General features: G+C 36.1%; 1 protein-coding gene across 4 annotated transcripts in view; it reads left to right on the top strand.

Annotated features, from left to right (window-relative positions):
- LOC145681022 (transmembrane protein 117-like) overlaps nt 1-22,908 on the top strand; it is a 483,227-nt gene that overhangs the window by 390,597 nt on the left and 69,722 nt on the right. For all 4 annotated transcript variants that reach the window (XM_081752312.1, XM_081752315.1, XM_081752314.1 and 1 more), the window contains 2 exons: nt 4,763-4,873; nt 9,393-9,529. In XM_081752312.1, the coding sequence (XP_081608438.1) occupies nt 4,763-4,873; nt 9,393-9,529 (248 nt within the window). The remainder of the gene's footprint in view (nt 1-4,762; nt 4,874-9,392; nt 9,530-22,908) is intronic.

Below are 22,908 nucleotides of genomic sequence, written 5' to 3'. Positions count from 1 at the left end.
CTATACTCGGATTTTTATCCAACGATTATAATATCTAATGGGATCAATCCCAGAAACACACTTGCGCGAAATCGGATAATTCGCTGAGATCATTACGGCATCATGGGTATTTGATAGTTTCATAAATTTTTCACTTTTTTTTTTTTTTTTTTTTTGCTTGGTTACACTTTATTTGATGAATTATTCGCCGAACATTTCGCGGTTTGATGTGGCAAAAAAAAAAAATAAAAAAATGAAACCTCAGGAAGGAGCTCTTGGATAGGTTTCGTATCTGCAGAATGTGTGCAAGATTGCAGAAAATGAAGTGATTAGCATTACAGCTCTGCAACGCATCACATGAGCCGGCCACGCCAGCTGAAAACAGTAACCGGAGGTAGTCAGAGCCACACTTCTATTAGTCGAGTGTTGGCGTGACGTGAATATATGTGGTCGAACAATACCTCGACGTTGAATGCAGGAATATTATCAGGTATTCGCCTTTGATCGCGAAAAAATTATGAAATCGCAACTCTGAATCATACTTCCGCTAGATCGACGACCATGTTGGCCGGAATTTTAGCCACATCTTCAAAACTGGTGCACAAATTTGGCGTTGTTGCGCAACGATTAGTGCCCTCATAAACATATCAACGTTGTTTGGCGGTGTGGGGCATATTTGAGTGACGCTTATTGTTGTAGCTTCATTTGACTATACAGTCTGCGTCAGTAGTGATGACGCACATGTAGAACCAAATGACACAACATCATTTGCTCTGTTAAGCCTTGGTTCTATCTGCAATATCATAATGACAGTATTCGTGCCTGGAGGTGCCGTGGCTGCAAGTTGGATCCCGTCTTTTAGCCTACATTTAGCTCTGTTGCTACCTCTTCTTCTTCTTCTTCTTCTTCTTCTTGATGCTACAGTACTTATTTCTTATTTCCGAAAACTTTGTAGGCACGATATTGCTACAGTTGTCTACTTTTAGCTATCTGTTACCATCTGTTTATTATTCACTTTAAGCTACCTGTCTTTCATATTCATAGCTTTTGCTACTTCTACTTATACTTCGTGATATTACGGTTTTATTGTTCAACAGTATAGTTCTAAAACAGTTTCTGTTCTCTTTGATTATTTTCTTTAATGAAGGGAAAGTTATACTAACAAATGTTAATATTTTACACAATTGCTTGATACGCAAATTAATTACAGTTCTCTATAGTAAGATTTAGACGAATTCTTTCCTAATCTTTTCAATTTTCTGATTACATAAAATAATTAATTTTGCTATTAAATACGTGGAACAAGTTAGTAACAAACACAAGTTTTTATAGATAAATAAGCAAGACAAGTAAGTACGTATTTTTTTCTTTAAATCAAATTTCTTCTTTGCTTGATCTCTTTAGATAAATCCATTGCCATGGTGAGACATTGCAACTCGTAATCTATCTTCTCGAAAATTATGAACTTTGCTATTGAAGAAAATGCATTTTAACTCATTTGGAGTCTCTCTCTTATTAGGTTCTTGTTTCTTATTACTTTTCGAAAAACTTTGTAGGCACGATCTTGCCTGAAACAAATTTTGACCTATCTATTCTAAATATTTGGATTATATACTTCCTCACTGCATTTCATTTTATTTGTGATATGTCTTTGTAGAGTTAATTTGTAGATGATATCATAAAATACCATCTAGCAGAAATGTCCGCTCTTAGTGTGAGTAGCATAGGTTTTTGGAAAATATTTGAAAAATATGTTTTAACTCTCTTCTTGTCTTTAGTACACACATCGTAATGCAATGCTAAGTATGTTAAAAAATTAATTTCCAACTGTAAAGCCTATTTCTCGTGACAGTCAAAGTTGATGTCAATGTAGTAAAAATATATATGAATTGCCCCTTTCCTCACTTAAAAGTGGAATTTTCGAAAACATTGGAAGTCAAATCCACTTATTTTTAGTAAGGAGTTTCTATACTGAGTTTCTTCTTCCTAACTTCAGAGATTTGTGAGATACGGGACGGTATTCAGAGAGAATTCGTTAATCAAATATTAGCCACACGATTATTTAGTGTCGTATTAGCTCTGTACTAAAGATTATGTACTTTTTGGTATTCAGAGTCTGCTTGAAGTTCACCTAATAAGTTATTTGGGTATGATTGACTAATATAAAACCAATACCTCAAGTAAGAAAAATAAATGTTGCAACTACCGAAATCTTGACATGTGCATGCATGCTCTGTAAAAAGTGAAAATATATGAAATTCGAAGTTCGAAATGTTTTCTATGTCGTTTGACATCACAACAACTTAAATATAGTTACGAAATCGAATTATAATTAACGCATTCGTTTTTGAGGAATGTATTTAAAAGAGGAATAAGTAAAAGTCAATTAATATTAGCGACAATGAAAGGATTACGTTGTAATTACAAAGGAAAATAATTTATTGATCAGTTGTATGTATTCCTCAGAAAACTGTAAATTTTCTACTCATCTCTCACTGTTCACTTTAAGAAATAGTTCTGCTATTGTTGAAGACTCCTGCTTCATAGTTAATTCACCCGGTGAGATGAAAGGAAAGAAAGAGAGAAAGACAGGTAATTAATGTCTTTGTATTCTTATAATGTAAGACTACGGTGACTAAACCAAGGTAACCTCTGCTCTAAAGTAATTAGTCACATGTGATTAACTTAGTCAACTACTACGTGCTAATCAGAGATTCTGAATACACTTCTGATAACCATGCGTTAGTCGAAACCTTAGTATAGAACTAATCATACGTCAAAACGATTCTACATAAGGCCCACTATGTTTTTGGCAGAATTTTTGTCCCTTTCAGTATACGAGTATGTATATATATATCAAGCAGTTCTGCACATTTTTTTGTAAAATGCGATCACAAGCAAGAACAATTTCACTTTTATTTATATAGATTTTTATTGTTATTTATCTCTACGTTTAAGATCTGGTTTATTTCCAGCTGTAGAAGCTCAGGGTACGGCCTAGTCTTAACTTGCTTTCACATCGATCTTCTTCAAAGAACTCCTAGTATACATGTATTGACAGTTTTGAACTGGATGTTTCGCAGGGAACATAGTTGGAAAAATTAACTTTGGCTGTTTGCTTGAAGTTTCCGTCATTGGAAAGGCGGAAAGTGAAAACTTCGTCCTCATGTGATCAATTTTCCTGTACAACTCACTTTAAGAACTTCTCTCCCTCTCTCTATTCACATAAACCCTCCGTGGAAAGGGAGAAGGGAAGACGTAACAAAACTACTGAAAAGTTGAATGTCTGTTTCAGAGAAGCCCAGTTGGAGTTTGATTGGATGATGGAACTAATAAATTATCTTCTTCCGCTTTCGTAATTAAATTTCGTCACTGCTGAGTTACAGTTAAGATTTCGTTGGATTGGTTGGGTGCATCTACAGCTACACATGTCTTACTTGGCCATTCTATTCCCAAAGGCGTAATAGAAACATATACTGATTTATATCGTTGAAATATTAATGTAGACCTGGAAAGAAATATTAATTCCTTTAAATTGATTATACTTTTAATACTTTTAATCAAATATTATTACATTTGATGTGTGTATATTGATATTTAGAAAGAAGTCTACGACAATAAAACAATATGCTCATGACAACTGTAATAAAACAATATGCTTGAGTATGTATATTTTTAAAATGTTCCATGGAAACTATATACATAGTTAAGCATTATTAAAATACTGGTGTTGATTACCCGCTTCGCTGGGTTGAAATATTAACTTTAAATGCTCAGCTCCTTATGTCATATGTTATGCAAAAATAACAGTAAAAATTAAATATTACTATTGTAGGCTGAATTTGGATTAAAACAACATTGTAAGTGTCACTTTCCATCTCAGTGACCCTAAAAACTATGGATTCGACACTAATATCGGTCATTTTCGATCATTTTTATATGTCTATCCTTTCCCCTCCACTAAGTTGGGGGCTGAATTTGATTTAAACGACATTGGAAGTGTCATTGTTCATTTTAACGATCCCAAAGACTATGGATTCGCCACTAACATCGGTCAATTTCGGTCATTTTTAAATACCTTCCCCTTCCCTCCCTCAAGTTGGGGCTCTTAATTTAGATTTGAACGGTATCGGAAATGTCACCGTTCATCTCGGTGACCCAGAAAAATTATGGTTTCGATACTAATATCGGTCATTTTCGATAATTTTTATATCTCCCCCTCCTCCAAGTTGGGAGCTGAATTTGGATTTAAACGTCATCAGAAGTGTCACTGTTCATCTCAGTGACCTCGAAAACTATGGTTTCGACACTAATGCAAGTTCTCTCTTCTCAATTTCGACAAGAACTAGAAATTTATCGTGTCGTGGGCAAAACTACCAGAAATTCACAAAGTCTACGAATATTTTTTGTACTACAGTATTAGATATCACAATATTTGTAGATGTGTGTTGGCGTCTCATATCTAACGTAAATATATCTTATGCTGTGTGGAAAGTTTCATATAGATACATGTTTCTCCGTATACAATATATATGTACTAGGAGAATATAGAAATAGTTTAGAAATACCTCAATCTCTAGCGTTATTGTTACTCTGTTAGCCTGTCTTGTATCGAAAAGGTTTCGTAGAAGAGAAGCTTCCTCTAGGAAAATGTATCTGTTGCCATTGGAAGAGCTTTGTCTCGTGGTTAAAGTTTACTATGTATAATTGTATACTAAATATAGTAACTGGTAAAAATGTTTATTTCATATTTATCCTTACTTGAGTTTGTTTTTCTTTGTAGGTTTTAATGTGGCTTTTAGCCATTTTATGTGGAATGATTCTTGGGAAGCTTCTAATACACGGGCTCCTTTGTGGCAAACTTCTACGATTGAAGATGTTTAGAGATGATCAGGTAAATGAACATTTATCTTCTTCCTCAGTCTATGCTTTGTATTGGAGTACCTCATGAAAAGATCCTTAGACGTACTTAATAATAATAATACGATATGTGTGTGTTATTCAGATTCTGTGCTTCACACATATTTCGAAGTCAATGTTAAACAATTGAACATAAGTGAAATACGCATAGTAGTTAAAAAATGGTTCTTTAATTCATTTTTCTTTTGTTAATACAGTTTGACCTCGATAACTCGAATTTTTACACATTTCGTTGAACTCTATATAACACTCAAATATTAACTCTGTAAGTTGAACGTTTAGAAATTACAAGCTCGATAAGTCCAATTTTAAAGGTTTCATAATCCTAATTGGAAAGCTCGATAACTCGAACTTTCGTATTTGCGAATCTCTACGAGTCGAAGTTTCCCACTATAAGCCGAATTTCTCTTGATGTGACCTCGAAAACACAAAGCTATAGCTCTATGGTAATTGTCACTGTTGCTAGTACTGTCATTGTTGCTAATGTGTACTGTAATTGTGTTTTACTCATGTTCAAAATTTTATTTTTTACTATTCATCTTATTTAATTTAAGGAACGTTCACAACTTTGAGTTATAAAGGTTGAATGAATAAAACTTCAAGTTATAGAGGTTATACAGTCACTTTTAATGAGGAACGCAGAACCTCAGTATCTCGAATTTTTGTTAAATTTGTCACCTTAATAACTTGAACCTAGATTACTCGAAAAACTCGATAACTCGAATTTATATGTATTCCCTTCAGCTTCGATTTATCGTATCCCACTGTATTTATTTTTCTTTTGTCAAATACTGCTATTTAACAAACAGTATGTATTGCATTTATATAATGCCCAATAAATTCATTTAAAACTTTAATTGTGCACAATTTAAAAACCAGAAACCAGGACACCATAATATTACAAACACTTTAATAGTAGATCAAAATCTACCACCATGTCAAGTTTGATTCTGATTGGACAAGTTTGGTGTTTATGTTATTCTTTTGTTTTCGAAATTCTAATTCAAAATCTCAAAATTTGACCATCCATAACTTGGGAACTGAAAGTTTGTGCAGCATAATATTGCACATTCTTATATACGCGTATCAGATCAAAATTGACTGATACCAAGTTTGATTTCTGATAGTATGAATCCGGTGGAAATCGTACTACTTATAATCTTGATTTTACAGAAAGAAAAAATTCAAATGAAGGACGAAATTTGGTATATTCGAGGAGTAGTCATAAAGTTTTAATTATCACCTTGAAAAAATCAAGCTGCGATCATGAAACTTGATAGTCGTGTTAGTTCTTCACCCTTCAATGCGACACATTTTTTTCCAACGATGGATGACTGGGCGGAGATTCTGATTGTAGAAGTTTTCATTTTGGCTGTTCAGGAAATCACCACGTCGTCATTCCGGAAATGTTTGCCACGCAATGGTTTCTTTATTCACGGAAACGGGAAAAGTCACTGGGTGCCATGTCTGGAGAATATGGTCATGGGACAAAATGTGATAGCCCAAAGAATCTGGATGTGTGACTGTGCTGGGATGCGTATGCGGAATGAGCTGGGGTGTTATCGTGGAGCAAAAATACCCCATAGAACAGCTCCGGTCGACGCTTTGTCTTGATAGCTTCCCGTACCCTCGTCTGAAAATTCTATTGTATTGGTTTGCCCCTTACGAGCAAAATGTGTTAGCACCACACCATGGCAGTCTGACTCGACAATGGTAGAGTATTCGCCTTTTTTTTTTGGCAGTGGTAAATCCACATGTTTCCACTGTTTACTTTGCTCCTTTGTCTCGGGGTCATAATGGTACGCCCAGCACTCGTCCATGGTGATTAGGCGTTTAAAGAAGTCATCTGGATTGGGCTGACACAGCTGCAACATTTCCCGCTACTGCCTCGATTCGGTGAGCTTTTGAATGGGTGTGATCAGATAAATTCGGGTCGCTGCCGGAACTCAACCGGCAGCGACCTTCGTCATGTAAAAAAATTTTATGCAAGATGTTCAAAACTGATCCATGACTGCTTTTCACTTTTTAGAGTATCATCTCGATTGTAATGCGCCGGTCTGCGAGCATCAGGGCCCACACTTCTCTTGCGATTCCCAGTCTTCACAGAGAGACGATCTGCCATTTCGTTCTTCGTCATTCAGACTTGCCTGACCACACTGGAAAGCATCCGCAACGCTTAACCACTGTGTCATATGATGGTATATTTGTTACCAACTTATCATTGTTTGTTGCGACGTTCTTTCCCTGCAAATGTAGCAAACGAATTATCACATGATATTCCACTTTATCAATGGGCTACGCCCTGGGTTCTATCTGTAAAGAAACAAAAAACTAGCCAAGTAACTTTATTTTTTCGGAGTAATAACTAAAACTTTGTGCTATCCCTCGTAAAGAGTTCTTATTAAATAATTAAAAACAAAAAAAGAAAGAAAAATGAAGAAAAAAACCTTTGAAGGGATGCCTAATACAGGAAGAGAATCATTATGGGAAAAAGTATCATTGACATTTTAGGGGTGAATCAAAAAGATTAGATGAAACACTAATTACTGTTGACTTTACAATTCTCATGGATCACAATACAACTAATAAATTTTCTTTGTTTGTTAGTTTGTTGAAGTTTAGTACCCTTTTATTGCTCATGCTATATAAGACGTAGACTTACGGTTAAAGATATAATTTGAATCATCTTAATGTCATTGAAATTTGGAATGCTTTTTCACCGGGAATCAAATCCTAGATCATGTGCACCAAAGGCACACCTGGTACTCTACTTTACTAACGGGGTGGACAACTAATAAATTCTTCAAGAGAAGGTTCACCAATAGTTATTTTAGCATCTGATAATTACGAATCTAATTTTTACCATAATTTTGGCGAAGCTAGATACAATGTCAAGTCTATCCCTATTAGCAATAACTCCACATCCAATGAAACCACAAATGCTATAACTTCATCATTACTTTTACAATAAAAGATCAACTTGTCAGATGCACCTTCTTTGCATATGTATAAACCAGATTAATTCTGCCAAATATAAGTACCAAAACTCTGCCGAATACACTCTGATATCTATATTTGAAGGTATCATGCAAAACCTTCTTTCCATAAAATATGTCTAAACAACTACGAGGTTACTTTCCCTGGTTGGATCTACGGATACACAAGCTTGTGGTGGCCAATATTGTGTATATAAGTTTTCTTAGAGTTATCTCGTTTCATTCCACATTCTCATTCCACCAACCGTGTGTCACTTGTAGTCTAAAAGACACATTCGTGGGACCTAACACTAGGATGACCTAACGCCAATGCCACCGGTGAAGAGAGAACATGCTCAGATACCATTCTGATTGCGCCTTTTTATACTGATTTGATAATGCTGAATCAACGAAACTATTTGTGAACATGCCCTTTATTGGATCCAGAAAATGATGTCAAAATGATAAAATATGGTGCCCGAGAAATCCGTAACAATTTCTGGAAAGAACTTGAATTCAAATGAAGTGTTTATAATACAAAAGAAGATACCGTAAGTCGACTAAATATATCAGTTCAATATGACCGCCTTCCATATCCAAGCAGGGTTGTCATATCTCCACGGTGCATCTGAACACACGCTGCAATATTGTTGGTGTAATTGTACGCATCGATATCGAAATATGTTCATGCAGGTGCACCAAATCCCTAATCTTCATCTTGTACACCTGAAGATTATTATAAATAAATGGGCTAATAAAAAAAAATATTCAACACAGTTAATCAGGAGTGGAAATGGGGAAGACGCGAGGTGACGGCTTCTCATTAGTATACAGTAAGTTCAAGAAAAAAAAAGAAAGGAGCAAAAAATTATTACAATCGCACGAAAATGTGGGCACAGGAAGAACTTTAGACCGTCGGCCAAGAAAGTTTCCTTTCGTACTCATTCCCCCCCATGGCTTGTGTTCTTGTGATGTAATCTGATCAACTGTACCTATTAATGGCCGTCCTCTTAGTTCTGGAATTCCATTTCTACCCTTGTCATTAATACATTGTTCATTTATCGCTGCTCCAAATAAATAGGAACCCAGTGAGTTAAGCCGGCACTATATTGACCAGAGGACAGTACAGACAAGTTTAGGTGCAACACTGTGAGCAATGCAGCAAACCCTCGTACCGCACAATCACTCGAGCACGTGCTAGGCAAAGCCTTTTCCAGCGTTATGATTGAAACACACGCCCAATGGACTCAGGCCTCTTTGCTCGCATCCTCTCCTGTCTTTCTCTGCCTCGACTCGGCTGTCCTGTCTCTGGTCAATGTGCAGCCGGCCGGCCGACCGACCTTATGTTTGAGATTTAGCCACATGATTGTTAGAGAATCGCCTAATCAAAAAATTCGTTGAAGGGTATTTTTATCGTATTCTTTCCATTCCTATAAGCCTATATTCGGATACAATAGAATATTAAAGTTATATTATTACTGCACTGATCAGTAATTTCATTCATTTGCTTTATTTCAGGGTTCTTGGATGACGATGTTCCTTACTGTTATAGTTTCTTTATATGTATTTTCCCATGCGTACAATGTTCTACTAGTCATGTGGTATTCCGATTGTGAATATCTGATCAACAGTGCAATGGGAGTAACCAATGCAAGGTAAGAATTGTACTTTTAGATTTTGTAATTGATCTCAAAGAAGTTACAGTTTGCCGTCTCAGAACTTGACACAAACTTTCTCAGTTCATAACACGAAATATATATTTAAAAATGACTGAATAAATTCCACATATTATTAACACATAACGGAAAAATCGTGTTTAATTTATGTGATATTGATACATATAATTGAGCAGAACAAAATGGAATACATACATGTAAGTAAGAAACTTATATATGAATCAACAAGTAGGTATTAGGATAGGGGAGAAAATGATAGAGGGAAGTTCAATATGAAAGAGAGTTCGACAGGGATACTGCCATACTGTCTCTCGTCTACATTATTTAATATCTATCTAGAACAGATAATGAAAAAGAGCCAACAAAATCAAGACCGTATTTTGGTAGAAAATAGAATGATTAGGTGTATACGGTTAGCAGATGATATTACGCTTGTTGCAGAATCTGAAGACAAAGTGAATAAAATGTTAGAAAACTTGAAGATGGGCTGTGAAGAATATGGGATGAAAATAAATGTTAGAATAGACAAAAGCCGTGATGATTGGAATGAAGGGGTCGTTGTGAAATATAGAAGTAGGAGGGGAGAAAATAGAACCAGTTGACTAGTTTTCGATACCTGGGTAGAAATTATTAGTAATTATATTAAAAGTAAACGTGAAATAAAAGCAAGGATAGGAATGGCGAAAGAATCCTTTAGGAAGAAGAAGAAATGACTATTTTGTGAGGCCTTGAACAAAGAGTTGAGAAAAAGATTTATAAAGTGTTTCGTGTAAAGTATTGTATTGTATGAGCCAGAAACATGAACATTAAGCAAAAATGATGACAAATGACTGGAAGTTTTCGAAATGTAAATGTGGAGAAAAATGGAGAGAATTAACTTGGTCGTGGGGGAAAACGAATGAGAGGGCGTTAGAAATGGTAGGGTAGAAAAGAACATTTTTAGATATTATTAAGAAGAGAAAAAGAAATTGGTAGGGACATTGGCTAAGAAGGACCTGTACCAGTAGCATGAGGGACGTGGCAGAGGATACGGTGGCAGGAAAGAGTGAGAGGGGGCAAAGGGGAGTACAATTAATGGATGATATGAAAACAGAAAAATTGTACGTGAAGACGAAGAGGTTAGCGGAAGACCGTGAAGCATTGAGGCTTGTTAGTTGCAGCAAATGACCTACCAATAATGGCAGAATATGTATGATGAAGATGATGATAAATGTAAGTATTCATGTGTACTTATTTGAGATAAACGAGAAAAACAAATCTTATGTCCTAAGAGGGACGTGTATATTACTCGTTGCCAATAATAATTTATAGTTTTTATTCTGCATAAGCAGGTTGTCTATGTAAAACTAGCACTGTTAAGGGTCTTCACTACACCGAAATCAAACTACTGCTAATTTTAGAGTTTTTCTGTAATATCTTCAAAATATATAAACATATTCGTAAAACAGAAACGTAGTGAACTAGACAATGTGATTTTGCATGTGATACCTTTACCTCAACTCGCCTATCTGCTTTTGGTATGCCGCTATTTACAGAACCCGCAAAAAATGCTAAATCTATCTACAGTTGGATATCGAAAGCAGATAGATGAGTTGTGATAACGGTATCACATGCAAAATCGTATTTCCTAGTTCACTACATTTTTGCTTTTTGAATATTGTTATTTGTTTTGAAGATATTACAGAAAAACTAAAAAATTAGCGGTAATTTAATTTCGCTGTAGTGAAGACCCTTAAGTAACAGATGCAAGTTGTTAGTCTTCTGCTAACAGCGACGCTCACACCACTTGTGAATTTTCCCTACTGGCCAAGGGAATGAGGGGGACATGTCCCCTCCAATCTTGGAACTCCACCCCACCCCAATAATCCGATTTGAAACGTGTTTTTTTTGGGGGGGGGGAGAAATGTGATGGTTTTTTGTCCGATTGCCACGAAGGAAAGTGATATGAAATTGATGTCCCCCCAGAATAAGTCTCAAATCTGCCCGCCCCCCAATGTTGAAGATAACTCTGCTCCCCTGATCCTCCAGAGCATTGTTTTTCAACTTCATAAATGTTTTGAACATGGCTTAAAAAAGAAAGATTATGGAAAAGGTCTTACCCGTCCCCTCCAATGTTGAAGGCAGATTTGAGCCGCTGATTAAGGTTAATGTAAGCTTGCATTAAGCTATCGTAACATGTATATGAACTTGCTACTAGTTGGATCAACGTGATGTAGTTATATGAAGACAAGGTGGAGTTTGCTTCATTTACAAAAAATGAATTGAGAAACCAAAACCAGTTACATAATTTATTTTTTTGAAAAATGTGTGCCGCAATTTTTTTATGAATTAAGTAGAAGACTGTTTCTTGTAAAAGATGTGTGGTTCTCTGTTGGAAGCTCGTATTAATTCAAATGTAATGTTGTGAGATTCTCAAGAAACCTTGTCGAAGACTTGTATCAATTGAAGTCAATGTCTTTTAGGTTATATACACATTGGTGAAAACGAATTTGAAAATAGTCAGTACATATCTTCCGAATTTACAACATAGAATTTGTGTGTAAAAGAGCATGTTGATCTTAGTTGGAAGATTCCAGCATACTGGAAATAGTAACGGCCAGGGAGTTTAAACGTCTGTGTACAGCATTCCTGCTAATAATTTTACGATCATTGGACAATGACAACTGCACTTGTTTCTGTAAATCGGTTGTATGTAGATCACGTGGATCACTTGGGTATGTTTGTAATGCTAGCGCGATGGCAGTGAGCTCTTATTGTGGAACTGCGAAAAGTGTGTGGTCGTTGTTGCTCACGTTGGTTTTAAATAGTTAGTAACCAATCAGAGTTTCGTCCTTTGATTTGCAGAGGGTCCTCACAACACTTGTGCCTTTTTCTCCACTGTCACTGTGTCACAGCGTGGAGCACATGGATAGAAGTTGCTGACAGAACGACCACGAGCAGTGTAATTAGACCGACTGTGTTCTTTTCTCTGTGTACACGTTTAGTAAAAATAACATAATATGTATGTCTGTCATCAGATTTTCACATAAAAGGCTCACCAAATTTTGTATACAGATAAATCTTCACCAGATCTGATCGCATACGAAGGCATTTTTTTTTTTCGATTTTCGACTCAGGAGGATTGGCGATAGGTAAAAATTTACGTATGTTTCTGGTTGTTTTTAAGAACGCCTTACCGGTATGGAACCCAGATTACATTCTTGTTATGCAGGCTTACACAACAGGATAGGAGAGAAAGATGTTGCTCTTCGTTATTGACAGGGGTAACGCCGAAGGCTAATAAGATATAAAATTCATTACGCGCGGAGGGTCTAATACGACAAGTTTTCCGTACTCAGAAGAAAATTAATCTCAATACCACGAACAATGATACACCGGGTTCAGACCACCCAAACTTTGCAACTTGATATATTCAATGTGTCAAAATATTGAACATGTTTGTTCTAAAAATCCTGCCAATGTTTCTGCCTGACCATTAGAAACCAATCTTTTTCTCAACTCTCGGAAGAAATGCAGTGTCATGTTTCAAGTTCAAAGTAAAAAGTTAGTGGAAACATCGTCGCAACTAGGCTAGTTGCTCCTTGAGGAAAAAAACTCATCTTAGCACCTACCTCTCCCCTTACCAATCAAACCAAAACGCTCCCTGACTGTACCTGATATTGGCATCACACAGTAATTCCCCTATTCCATTTTTTCTTCAAGTGGTAAAGCTTGATTTCAAAATTGCAGAATATAATTTAATCTTTAGTACCAGATAAAACACCAAATTAATTAGTATTTGGTTGTCAAATAATCTGAGAGTAGCATACTTGACATATTCTTGTAGTCTTATCATAATAACTGCAAATAACAATGTTTTTGGAATTATATTGGGATGCGAATATGTGTAGAATGAATCAACAGTCTCTTGGTATAGAATAGAATATTTAATTATGACAAACAGTCAAACTATTGTCTCGAGTATTATACCTGGACAGTTTGCAAATCTCTTAAATTGATGTAAGTTAAATAAAAGCACAAAAAGCTGGAACTAAAATTTAATTATGCGGGCTCTTTTGGCTGCAGCACAACGACTCACAAACGACTCAAAAGATAGCTTTGAAGCTAACTTATGCTCTTCGGATATTATCCTAAAGTTGGTGAGTCGTTGTTATTCTGTTAAGTTTCTGAGGTATTCTTTTATTATCTTCAGTTTGCTATAACTCCTTGCCTTGCCTTATAGTGAAAATAAATATTTGCTCAATTTTACGCCTTCCTCCAATCCGACGCCCGGGGCACAAGCTCCGTTTGTCCCCCCCCTTAGTTACGTCACTAAGTGGAAAATACATAATTGAAGACTCGCTGTTGAAAACAATGTAAGTGCCACTTTGCAATTGTTTCACTTATTTTATTTTTTTAAATACGTTTATACCTTACTAGGGATGATTCCATACCGGGAGCAAGTACCTGGAGAAAATCTGTATATCGTCTGAAAGCTCTTGCCATGATAAGTACGAAACCTTTTCAAATCACGGGCCAACCCGCAAACCGACCTTATAAGGGTCCCGTTTGTTGGAATATATGTCCCTGTGTATAGCATTATTCCACAGAAGTAAAAATGAATGTTACGATGTCCGCCAAGGCTGTAGACTTCATGCAAAAATCTTGAATGTTCGCATTGGTTGGCAACACTGCCAAACTGAAGTGCTTGGGAGACGGGGAGAGACACACGATATTTTCAGTTGTCTAATACTGCTCCTGTCACATTTGTTCTACATTCGTTCAATGGCACGCACGTCAATTGCAACATTGTGATGTTTACACTTGGTTGGCAGCACTGACAATCTAGAATGGTTGAGAGACATTCTTACTCAACGTCTTTTTGCTATAGTGTCGTGTGATGTTTCTGCCAAGCTTGGTGTATAAACGTCTCATCAGACAGAACCTGTTTTACACGTTCACATTTCTACAATTGGTCGGCAACACTGACAGAGTGGGATCCTTGGGAGAGGAATACGTCCACAGTATATGTTTGATAGTGACGAATGATGTTCATGCCACGTTTCATGGATATACATCCAGTGGTACAGAAACTGTCTGATACATTGTATTTACAATTCGTTGGCAACACTGACCAAATCGGTACGTCTGGGAGCAAAGTGATATTTTCAAACCCTTGCCCAAGTCAAGTTCTAGCAATGAGCCAAAAAGGAACATGATAGGCTCAGGCGGTTACGCGTGGTGCATCGTAACATTCATTTTTACTTCTGTGGAATATGCCATACACAGGGTTACATAAATCAACAAACGGGCCCCTTATATCTTCGGGGCCCCTTATAAGGTCGGGTTGCGGGTTGGCCCGTGATTTGAAAATGGTTTCGTACTTCTCATTGCAAGAGCTTTCAGATGATATATAGTTTTTCTCCAGGCACTTGGTCCCGTATGGAATCATCCCTAGTTAGTTTGATTTTCATACTTTGTTATATGCTATGTTATTATACTTTTAAGCAATAATATTTTCTATTTTGTAGCACTTGGGTGCAATTTACTATCTTTTGTCTCTACTTTACAGAAACTATTGCTTTTGACACTTACATTGTTTTCAACAGCTAGTCTTCAATTTTACTAACTTTTTTCTACAAATGTCTTTTTTTAAATTATGTATATGTAATACGTATTAGATTACGATATGTAATAATAGGTTACGGTATTGGTAATACAAGCTGTGGTCAAGGATGCACGCTGGATTTTTTCCAAGGGAGGGACAAAAGACCAATTCCAAGGGAGGGAAAAGACCAATTTCAAAGAGGCGGAAGAGTGACAGACAACTACAGTTTTTCTTAACACACACTTTGACGTATACATGCCCATAATAAATCATGGAACAACAATTATTTTCACAAATAACCTTATAACTACAGTAAGTAAAGTATAGTACTATAATTGTTTAATATAAATATTTTAAGTACAATACTATAGTATATGAGAGTAAATTAATATGTTTTGACATGTATTTTCAAGAACTGACCACCCGTCGAAAATCCAAGGAACAAGTGCCCTTCACTTCTCCCCCTCCCAACTCCTGGCGACCAAGGCTGTGGTAGATCGCCAAATATTTTCGCCATTTGAGGTAGATTACTAAATAGAAACGTTTGGGTTTCCTCTGACGTATAGGCTAATCATATAACCATGTAGGAGCTTTGCAAAGTCATAAAAGTTACGCTGTCTCTTCTACATTCCCTATATCCATCAAATTTAGCATTGTAACACTATAATTTGTTTTCTAATTCTGAAGGAATGGCTCTCGGAGAAAAGATTTACATTAAATTATCACCGAAATAATTAGTTATTTCAAGATTCGAATAAATTACTGTATATTATATGGCATGGATAGAATCGTAAATAGTTGAACACCATTGAACTAAAAGTATAGATGTGAAAAAAGTAATGTTCAAAATCTCGAAAGATTTCTTCACTTTTGGACTGATCGAAAGGCATCGTAAAATTAACCCAATGATTTGACAAGAGAAAGTTTGTATAAACATATTTTAAAACTTATTTAAAAGACTGTTCTTATTTTTCAAAAGAATCATAACAAACCAGGTCAGAAATAGCAAAACTCTTCAAAATTCTTTCATTTTCTTTGGAAACAAACAGCCTGGAGAAATAAAAGAAAAAAATATATATATTACAGCGGCTAGACTTTTTCAAGATAGAAGCGTGTGCGAGTGACGGGAAGGCTCTTGTTGGAAATAGAATTCAATGCCGTGAATTCTTGGTGCCGCCAAGTGGCCATTCTATGAACTAATTGCAGCCAATATCTGGGGCGTTTGAAGTGGTCTTCGCTGAGAATTGGATGTCCTTTCCACTTGGGGAAATCTTGATTAACTTATCATGCAATGGGTGTCAACCGACAAAACGAGAAATTGACGATGTGGTAGATCGCTTTGTGCTTCAGGAATGAAAACAAGGAGAGAGAAATGAAGTCCTTTACGTCTATGTCGTACTTGATAGGGGAAAGAGATTGTGAAGGTCATTTGGACATTATAGCAATTTCTTTCATCATATTAACCTTTCCAAGGATGAGCTAGGTCCACGAAAAGAAAGGTGGTCCAGATATTCGGAGGGCACCATACTAATTGATATATCATTTATAGGTACCTGTTTCTAGAGACTTCTCATCCTTTAAACGCCGAAGGACGCAACTGCTGCGTCAAGGCTTTAAATCGTAATAGCTCAGCCCCTAATTAAGCCAGGAAGATAATTTTGGTATCAATGTATTTTTGAAGAATGAAGCTTGCCGCCGATATGCATTTTATGTATGTGGGAGATATAACGACGGAGAGGAGACAGGGTAAAGTTAGTGTTTCTTTGTTTTTTGCATCAGGATTTTTTTTGGGGGGGTTGTTGTTCCCCGTTAGGGGTACAGTCATAAAAATTGGTATGTAAAGCAATGAAGTAATCCACTACACGCTAATATCCTGCAAAAATACTTGTTGCTTATATGCGGGAACAAGGGAGGGATAAAGTTGGCCAATTTCTTTGCCTCTCAGTTTTTTGGCGTAGTTCAGGTGGTTCTTGGCAAGTGGAAAAGATAAAAGAGGTTTTGTTGCCGAGAGCGGGAATTGCACAATTTTTACCTCATTAGAATCTGTGTTCCATAAGGTTTCCAACGATGTATCAATCATGATTCTCTGACAGTTAGGGAGGTCACCAGGGCTGACAACATGAAGGTCTCCAACAGCCCTTTAAAAATGATAAGCATGGCGTTTTTATAGGAATTTTGCTCTGAATTTTTATCTCGTTTTGTATTGTAGCAATGGTGACCACTTTTTATATTATTAAAACAATTGCCTACGCATTAGCTTCGTGTTTTCAGCGTAGAATGAATGTAAGGGTTGCCAGGGCCACCCAAATTCTATTTTTTTTTTATATTTTTATAGGATTTTTGTTTCTTCTTCTACGAATAGGGCAGGAATTGCACAAATGTTACCTCGTTGGAATCGGTGCTCTGTAAGTTTTCGAATGAGAGGTCAATCATTACCCTGTGGTAATTAGGGGGTTACCAAGGCCTCCAACGTGAGAGTCTACGATTTCGTTCAAATCCTTACCCGGTGCATAAAGGCTATACCCATATATGTTTTAACTACAAATATAAGAGATATTTTTAAAATGAAGATGCTTCAAAGCAGTGGCTGTCTCATATTGATGTTTTCAAATTGTAAAATGTTAGAATTTCAATGTATTTCCAAACATATAGTATTTTTCCTGTCGATTTTCAGCCATTCTTCTGTTATCGAATATTCGTTAGTGACAAGATATACAGAAAACATATTTTATGACCACAGGTTATGAGTTAAAGTGAAAGCACTCATATTCCTGCAATACGTTTGCGCAAACCAACCCAAAAGAAAACGACAATAACCTATTAGTTGTGAAGTACAGCAGAAAAGTAGATCCTTGGAAGCCTTAAGAAAAATGGACATTCCAAGAAAAGTCTAAGTGATTTTTAACCGACTTTAAAAAAAAAGGGGAGTTCTTAGTTTGACCTTATGTATTTATCTGGATTATATATTTAGAATTGTTGGTCATTTTTCGATGTGGTTTTCACTAATCTAATGAACTGTTTTCAAGGAGGATTCTCTCTCTCTCTCTCTCTCTCTCTCTCTCACACACACACACACACATATATATATATATATATATATATATATATATATATATATATATATATATATATATATATATATATATATATATATATATATATATATATATATAAAGAGATTTCATTAGGAGGAGGTCCTTAATTCAACCGTGTTGTGTATGTTCAGACATAATTCGATGTAAGTGCATCAATTTTGTTCGTTCCTTTCTGTTTGAAAGAATATACTTTCCTGGTTATCTCGTATAAATTTCATGTTTATAATCTTTGGAGGTAGAATAGGAAACACTCCAATGGATACTGTGGTAATACCTTAATTAACATACTTCTTTGCCTGTATGTTCACGCATAATTCGACGTAAGTGCATCAATTTTGTTTATTCTTTTCTGTTTGAAAAAGTATACTTCCCTCGTTATCTCATAAATTTCTTTAGGATCTGATTATAATCTTTGGGGGTAGAATATAAAACATTCCAACGGATGCAGTGCTAAAACCTTAATGCAGTGGTGGCTGACAGTGTTAATACCACGATTGTGTGTATTTTCGTGCATATCTCATAGATCGACCAAATTTATAGGAATTTAGTGTTCTACTTGTGGTTGAAATGTAATTTAGTGTCCTTTTCACACAGAAGTTATATGAGATGTGGCCCTACGTCTTAACAAGGAATCCAAATCACATGAGCTCTCGCCAAGTCCCTCACGTCAAAGTCACGTTGTCCTACCTTTAGTTTACGTACTACCTATTTAAACTACTTGGGTAAAGATGTTCATGATGAGGAATGAAGTGGACAACTTTCTGTCATCACAGAAGACTTGATTCATAAAGTTGACGAAAAAGTGAAAGGGAACTGACTCTTTACGATTTCGTCATTATCTTTTATCACATGTTCAAAGATTGCTGGATGCTTACCCCAACACTATTAATGAACTGATAAATCGCAACTCTTAAAAAAATGTAATAAATTTAGAAAACATGAGCCATGGCAACAATTGCAAAGTGCTAGTTGGAATCTTAAAACATGCGGTGAAAATTAGGAGTGTTGCTAATTTGAAAGACCGAATATTGGACGTTTGGTGCACATTAAAAGCAGTCCTAAATTCATACTGATTAACTATAGAACAAAAGTAAGCATACCATTGGCTTTTTGGGAAAAATTGCTTTTAAAATTTGGTGTCACATGATATGGTTTTCATTTTTCAAAACTTCGCTTTAATTCAAAATGACGGATTTCAAGATGGCTGCCGTCAAGGTCATACCTACCATACAATTCCCCATAGGTCTTATGGTTTTCTTTCATCAACATTCCGTTTACAAAGGGTAGTAAGGGACTTCTGCAGTAATCTCTAATAACCACATCACAACACTTAAAAATTATTTTAAAAAAAATAGAAAACATGCATCATGGCAAAAATTTCTGTCAGCAGAAATCATGCATACATGCCCTCTATCAGAAAACAAAATTTCATTGAAATCGGAGCCGGACACCTGGATGATGTCCCTTGTAAGAAAACGAACCACAGCGCGTATTTCACAATCGACGGAGGCATTTTAACTATTTACAAACAAACGTAAACAAGGTTGGATATTTCTATAATTGCATCTATGGCTTGCCAACAGATGTAGGTACACCGCGCGCCTACACGAGATGCCGATCATAATGCTGCAGTGGCCGAATTTTAGAACAGTACTTAGAAAACATGCCTCGTACATAAAATGATTACAAAAGGCAAATGGTATGATGGCTGAATTGATCTGGATATCAGCATAGCTAGATAAAGCTTATATGTTTTCCTGAAGTTTTGTTTGTCGGTTTGTCGTTTATACAAAGGCAACCATTGGTTTAGCATACTTCTAGTTTGACACACTCAGGTGGCTGTAGGGAGAGACCATGGACTAACGGTACAATCTTATAAGGCCCACTAGCGTGATCCTAATAATCACTGATGGATTGGTATCTTAAGTTATTGGTTATAAAGGATTATATAACTGGACTGTATTTATAATTGAATATTGAAGCCTACCAGCGATCATCACGCATATTAAGTTAGTACGTATTGAAGCATTATTTTTCCCTTCATGATGGAAGAATGAACCTCTAATTATGTTTTAGACCTCCTCTACATAAAAAGTGGGAAAAAAATACTAGCCATCAGCTACTGTTAAAAATTTCTAAAGCAGAAACTTGCTACATTCAGATGGGTTACTAATAGAGAAAGAATCTTATTATCTACGAGTAAAAGCATTTTAAGTGAGCAAGGCAGCAACTGAAGAATATAAGAAACATGACATGCTTCAGCAATTGGTATTTGCTCAAAAGAAACTCTGACAAGCATTCTTAATCAAAAATCGATTATCGTCCTTTAGTCACGACATGTTTCGTGGAGTGCAGAGTTTGATGTATCGATAAAAAAAAGAAGGATTAAAAAGGCTGTAGTAATAAATAATCCAGTCTGCGCATGAAAATAACCGTACATGTTTTTACAATTCAACATAGAAGGAAGTCTCAGTTATTAATAGTAAGCCTAAAGTAGAAATTGTTTTTAGATTTCCACTTTTTAGATGGGAGGAATGTAACCAACAATGAAAATCCATGGCTATCATAATTCTTGGTAAACCTTTAAAATCCCTTGAAATTGCTAGATGACCCTGAATTAGGCTTGCCAACTCAACTAACATAGATACGAAGGGGTATCGTAAAGTTTTGTTATAATTAAAAAATCAGGATGTAGGGATTGTTGTGATTTGTAGTTGTTAACCCCTCTCTATGTAGTAACCACCCAACTTTACCGATTTCTCCCATCGTTTCTTCATTTCACGAATACCGTCATTGTAGAAGTCTGCACATTGTGCTTTAACGGCTCTTCCACCTCATAAATGACGTCCTCTGTATTGTCAAAATGGCGACCACGTAACTGATTCTTCATTTGGGGAAAGAAGAAAAGTCACTGGATGCGCGGTCGGGAGGATAAGACGGATGCTGCAATACCTGGAAACCACACACCCTTGCTTTGTCGACAGCAACTTGAGATGAATGAGCTGGTGTTTCTGAAAAGGTGTCAGCAAACGAGGAACCTCGTGCGCAGATACCTTAGACATGTGAAGTTCGTCACGGATAATTTTCCATACACTACCATAACAGACCAGTCTCATTCATAATCGTTTGGATGGTTACACGTCTGTCTTCGAGGATTAAACTCCACTTTCTTCACAGTGGCCGCATCTTCCGTCAGAGATGGTAATACAAGTCTTGGGTCGTCTGTGAGGGACATATAACCAGTTCGGAATTTCCTTTTCCACTTTACAATGGTGTCATAAGATGGACAATCATTGCCATACACAACCTTCACCTCGTTATGAATTTGTCTGGCATTATTGCCCTTCAAATGCAGGAACTTTATCACATTGCGAGCCTCAATCTTATCCATCTTGCACTTTGGTCACTTTTGGCACACCCTGTAAGAAATAACAATCATTAGGAGCTAATTTCCTTAACATCATGCACATAATAACCAAACGTAGCACTGACAGAATTTCATCATATCTTAATAACCTCTTGGTGGTAGGTACTGAGTTAGAGTTCTGAAGCTGACTATCCTTCATTTCTCTGTTTTACTAGACGAATGTCGCAATGACAGTAGAAAGGTTATAATATGAATGAACGTTGTGATGAAAGATCACTGTCTTTCCAACCGATGTGTTATCGAAATTCTTTCCTCGTGAAAATACAGACAAATCACTTCACAATCGAGTCGTTCTTGCAATTTGATAACAGCCACTGGAGTAAGAAGGCAGTTATTGATTTTTGATCTCTCAAAACAATAAGGAACATTTTTTGCTTGGCTTTTTCTTTGCTTTCTTAGAGGAAGCACTGTATTCTATCACTTGAAAATGGTTGTAAAAAGCTAGATTTTTTTTTATGCAGATACATGTTGAGTCCCAGGCGCGAACCCATAAATTTTTGCTGAGAAGGGAAGAGACCAATACTACAAACCACTATGTTAATGTAGTATTGAATGGACATTATTCTGCATCTCAAAAGACGATATTTTAAGAAGAAATGATTGTTTTTATAAGAGAAAGAGTACAGATGAAGTGTTAGATCAAATTTTCATACTACATCAATCATTTCCTTGTTAAACAATTATAGTTTTATTGAGAAAGTACACGAATGTCTTGAGTTAGAGAAAGTTTTGAGTGATCCTCCCTCCGTGGTCGCTCCTGTTAAAACCTAATTTTGACGAATTGGCACGAAACAGAGAAAAATGTTAATGTAGGAACTCGTAAGATGGAGTCTCACATACTAGAATCATAGAGTCTGAACGGTGTCAAATATCTACGCCACCTTTTATAATTTAGCCCATTGATTTGTATAGGGAGCTATTTTTCTGTTTGCTTCGAAATTAACTGGAATTTTGATTGTTTGATTTTATTAATTACTTTTTCAAATTTATTTAAATGTTCCTTATTGCTGCTGTCCTGCTTTTTCGGGTTAGAATCTCCTAGTGCCATGGTTGGTACGTGTGGCACTGAGAGAAAAGAAAAGTATGTGCGAGAAAGAAAAGGTGATATTGGTCGAATTTTAAGACGATGATCATTCTTAACTGCTGCGCCAACTTAAGCACAATTATTTAATGCTTTAATGCTTATTTAATGCTTTAATACACAATTATTTAATTATTTAATGCACAATTATTTAATTATTTAATGCAC

The sequence above is a fragment of the Thermobia domestica genome, chromosome 3 (genome assembly GCF_964235325.1).
Source record: "Thermobia domestica chromosome 3, izTheDome1.hap1.1, whole genome shotgun sequence".
Lineage (NCBI taxonomy): Eukaryota > Metazoa > Arthropoda > Insecta > Zygentoma > Lepismatidae > Thermobia > Thermobia domestica.
Note: the sequence above shows the minus strand (reverse complement) of the source record. Positions and strands in the feature narration are given on the sequence as shown.